We start from the raw sequence: 5,210 nt of genomic DNA, 5'->3' as shown, positions 1-5,210 counted from the left end.
TTTTTTTTTTTTTAATCAATTCCTGTTTTTCCGCCTTTTTTTCTTATGATCCTAATCTCCTACTATGTGATTATATGGTCTATATATATATATATAAGAGAGAGAAAGAAAAAAAGAAAGAAAGAGAAATATTGTGTTTTTGTTAACAGTTGTTTTCTTCTTGTTGTGATCGTTCCGGACCTCTTTCACACTCTTGGTTTCTCTCTCTTTAATATTCATATAATGTATATTAGAGAAATAAACTTTATATTTATTGTAATGTGTTAAAAACGCACACACACATATACGTACTCAATCACACATACACAGAGAGAGAGACTTGGACCTTAAAAACAGAAATAAATAAATAAATAAATAAATAATAATAATAATAATAATAATAATAATAATAATAATAGTGAATGAATGAGAAATGAATGCATGTACAAAGATAGCTGTCTAAATAATATATATATATATATATATATATATATATATATATCATATCATATCATATAGTACGTTAGTAATAAATTGGGTATAAGAGTTTAAAGCATATCTAACGTTTATCTTTTTTTTTCTTTTTTTATTATTAAATACAATGAGAGTACTAAATGGGAAGAGTAAAACAAACAAACAAACAAATACAGAGTGTGAAAGGGGAAAAATAAAAATAAAAATAAGGGTACACTATACCACATACATACAGTATAGAAGAGTAGACTGTAAAACAACATCTAATACTACCCCCACTTTATCTTTTACTGTCTCTGATTGTTTGTTTTTTTGTTTTTGTTTCTTCTCTTCTCTTTTCTTAATCGTATCCATCATCTCTTTATCTCTTTTTCCTTCTCTCTCTCTCTCTCTCTCTCTCTTCACTGTGAAGAGGCCACCATCACCACCCCATTCTCCTCCCGCAGTTTGCCGTTTTTAATGGCTGTTTGAATCGCCTGCCGGAGGTGTTTTGCAATCCGCGCATTATACCGCTCCACCATCTTCTTTGCGAGTTCCCGCAGTGTTAACTGTTGTGTCTCTTCTCTCTTCTCCGCCGCCTCGTCGCGGAGGATCCACGCAGCGACGGTCGCCACTTCCTCGTCGGTGCCAAGCACAAAACTCGGCACGACACAATCGGCAGTCGTCATGGCCCGCGGTAATGCCAGCGGCTCATGTTTTACCCGCTTGCTGTTCACATGTGTAGAAGAGGAGGATGTTGTTTCTTTTTCTTTATTATTATTATTATTATTATTATTATTATTATTATTATGATTAGTAGTAGTAGTAGTAGTAGTAGTGATAGGACTAGACTGTGTAGAGGTGTGGCTTCTGGCTCGTTTCTGTGGGGATGTGTTCTTCTCTTTCTTTTCTTCTTTCTTCTTCTCTGCGGGAGTTGTGGGGTTCTTCTTTGCCTTCACCCACGCATCATCATCGTCGGAGTCGGAGTCGCTACTAAAGTCCATCGGCGCACGCGGTGGTCGCATCAAATGTCCATTAATATTATTATTATTATTATCTTTATTATTATCTTTATTATCATCATCACTGTCGCTGTCTCTTCTTCTCTGTGTTGTTGTGGTCTTCTGCCGCCACTTTCCCTGATACTTCTCGGTCTCGCTGATGCACGCGGTGTGGGCCTTGACGGTGTTGAGATCGAAGACTTCCATGCAGTCGACGCAAGTGAAGCCGCTGGCGCCGCAGCTGTGGGCGTGCGACAACACCTTCGGCTTCTTCACAACATCTTGACAGCGGCCGCAGGTGAAGGAGACCATTCGGGGAGTTGTTTGTTTTTTCTTTTCTTTTCTTTTTTTTTTCTTTTCTTTTCTGCCTGTGGATATTATCAATAGAAGACAAAAAAGAGAAAGAGAGAGAGAGAGAAAGAAGGAGTAGTTGTGTGTATATATGTATATAAATAAATAAATATATGTATATATATACATATACAAATAGATATATATATATATATATATATATATATATATGAATTCATGGAAGAAAACAAGATAGAAATAATCAAAAGTAAAAAAGGAAGAGAAAAAAAAAACAAAAAAAAAAGAAAGGAAGATACAAATAACCAAAATAAAAAGGAAGAAAACAATAATAATAACAAACAAAATCAATAAATAAATCAATAAATAAATGAGAATGGATGATCCGCACATCTCGCTAAAAAAGGCCATGGCGGCAGGAGAGGCAGTGGGGGGAAAGGTCCTGTCAGTGGGTTACACTGCTTCTTTCCAAACATCAACACAATAGGCCAATAAAAAGACCAGCCAGCAGTTGTACGTGTTTACACCGAAAGAATACACACATAAATATATATATATATATATATACAACCGCGGGGAATTTATTAACATACTCATACGCACCGCAAATAACAAAACAAAAAAAAAAAAGAAAACAGGGAAAAAGGAAATTTTAGTAGAGAGCGGGATAACCACCACCTTTTATCTTTTTTTATTTTTCTCGGTTTCTCTCCCCACCCCCTTCTCTAAGAAGAAAGGAAATGAAAAACAAAAAGACATTAATACTCACAAATAATATCCATTTATCTCATCAGATTTAAATTATTTCTGTGTCCCCTCACACCCACAGACATTTCTCATATAAAAACTTTTTTTCTTTTTTTTCTGAAGAGCGTTCAAAATACACGTGAACAGATGGGAATAAAGTTAGAGCATCAAAGATGTGGTTTACACTCGAATTCAGTGAAAAGGAGTGCAGGGGAAAGAAAGTAATAGTAATAATAGTGGTAATAGTAGTAATAATAATAGTGGTGGAGAAAATAAAAAAGAAAAAACAAAAAAAAAGGAAAAACACACAAGCAGATTAAAATAGGAGTACGAGAAGAAGCCTAATACCTCTAGAGGAGACTCTATATATATATATATATATATTGTTTTTTTTTTTTTTCTTTTTCAATTTTTGCGTCCCTCTTTTTTTTTTCTTTTTTTTACTTCTTTCTCTTTTCTTACTGTCTCGTTTTAACATGTTATTTATTACTATTATTATCATCATCATCATTGTTGTTGTTGTTGTTGTTGTTGCCAAGTTCCTTATTTCTAACTCTTTCAATTTCACTCTTCTCTAATTCCCCTTTCCCACAGAGAAAGAAAAAGAAAGAGAGTGTGTATATATATAGAGTCCAATACCGTTCATAGGCAGCCCCATTGTATTTAATCTTCTCTCACTATCATTATCATTTTTATCACTCCTCTGTTTATTCTCATGCCTATAAATAAATATATATATATATATATATATATATATATATTGAGAGAGAGAATTCTTTTTATTATTTATTTTCTTTTTTTTTTCTTATTAATAATCTGCAACCACAAAAAAAAAAAAAAAATAATAAATAAATAATAAACTGCAAAGAGAAAGGACATAACCCCCTCCTGATTCTCATCGTCTAAATTAGATCGGCATTATTATTCCCAACACGAGAAAAAGAAAAAAAAAAGGAAGAAGGCAAACAACAACAACAACAACAAAAACAAGCTATCAAAACAAAATAAAACAAAAAAATGAAAAAAAATAACGGGAAAATAAATATATTTTTTTATTCTTTTTCTTTTTTTTTTTTTTTTTTTTTTTTTTTTTGGTGTCTCTCACTGAAAGCAGACTCTCTTTTCGTTAAGTTAAACAAAAAAAAAAAAAATTGGCAGAGAAGAGAAAAAAAAAAAAGTGATATACAGAAGAGAATTCTGCACACCGGAGAAGCAAAAAAAGAGAAAAAAGAAGAAAAATATATAGAAAAGAAGATCATTATATATAATATATATATATTATATATATAGTGAAGAGGTAACCTCTGTAAGGTACTCTCCACTTTCACATCATATCACATCGAGACTTCTTTCATTTTATTTTGCTTTTTTTTTTTTTTCTTCTCTTTCTCTTTCTCTACATATACACACTACTTCTCAAACTGTATATGTTGAAATTGTTTAATTTTTTCTTTTTTTTTTTTTTCCTCCATCTTCCATTCCTGTTTACCTCTTTTATGGATAGAAGAAACAACATAGTTACGCCATATTGCTTGAAAATGCACAGAATAAGAGCGGAAAAATAAGATTAATATCGGGAGGAAAAGGAAGAAAAAAAAAAAAAAAAACAATCACACATATATGTATATATGTATATATATATATATATATATATATTAGATATATACTTTTTTTTCTTTCAAGACTTGCTGTTATATCACTACTCTCTTTTCCTTTTTTCTTTATTGCGGTGTACATGCAATTGCCCTCATTAAAAGCAATGCAGCACAAGAGTAGATTGGAGTGTTAGTTCTTACATTCTTTTTTTTTTTTTTTTCTTTCTTTCTTTTCTTTTTTCATTGTTTCCTTTCAAGTAGAGCTCTTATCATAAATTTGATTAAGGGGTTAACTGGAGATGGAAAGCCATACAAAAGAAAATGTATTATTGACACCACAGTGAAAATAAAAATAAAAAAAGAAATAAAGAAAAAAAACAACTGTAGTGGGGACATCAAAAATACAATTCACAATAACCGATAGAAAGGAAAACAAAAAGAGAGAGAGAAAGAGAGGGAGGGATAAAAGTACAGAGGGACAAAAGAAAAAAAAAAAAAGGAAAAGGAAAAGGGAAAAAAAACAAGGTATGTTTATGGATGAGAGGAGGAAAATAAATAAATAGATAGAACCTTTTTTTTTGTTTTTGTTTTTTTGGCTGAAAAAAAAAAAAATCATTCAACATTAATTAAGCATTAATGTAGCCATAATACTCTTCGTATCCACATTTGGAAGAAGAAAAAAAAAAAAAACCAAAAGAAAAAAGTTTCCCAAGACATACAGATATCCAGTGGTCTCTGAAAAACTTCATTGATTATGCACAAATGAAGAGAAGAAGAATAAAAAACAACAAACCAAAAAAAAAAGAAAAAAAATTTGGTTATTACGACTGTATTATATAGCATATGAAGCTGAATTAAGCTAATGGAAGAAAAGAAAAAAAAAAAAAAGGCTTTGTATTTGTAGTCCAAAGAAAAAAAAACATCTTACGCCCTTGTTTTTTTTTTTTTCTTTTCTTTTCGACTCACTTTGCTGTCTTATAATTTTTTTTTCTTTTTCCGTTCCCCTAATATTGCCAAATAACAGTACGCCAACCATCAAAACCTTTATAACCCAGCTGTAGAGATTGGTAGGGATTTTTTTTTTTTTTTGAATTAACAAATTACCTCCAAAAATAATAATAATAAT

At 31.2% G+C, this 5,210-nt stretch overlaps 1 protein-coding gene across 1 annotated transcript; it reads right to left on the bottom strand.

Moving 5' to 3' along the window:
* Window positions 1-854: 854 nt before the first annotated feature.
* Window positions 855-1,745, bottom strand: TM35_000092530 (RNA binding protein; the record flags this gene model as incomplete). Its single annotated transcript, XM_029024492.1, has 1 exon — window positions 855-1,745. One exon carries the CDS (start codon window positions 1,743-1,745, stop codon window positions 855-857), a length of 891 nt encoding a protein of 296 aa, XP_028884269.1.
* Window positions 1,746-5,210: the final 3,465 nt, after the last annotated feature.

Source organism: Trypanosoma theileri (genome assembly GCF_002087225.1).
Source record: "Trypanosoma theileri isolate Edinburgh chromosome Unknown TM35_Tth_9_V1, whole genome shotgun sequence".
Lineage (NCBI taxonomy): Eukaryota > Euglenozoa > Kinetoplastea > Trypanosomatida > Trypanosomatidae > Trypanosoma > Trypanosoma theileri.
The sequence above is the reverse complement of the archived record's forward strand: the minus strand, read 5'-3'. Positions and strand labels throughout refer to the sequence as shown.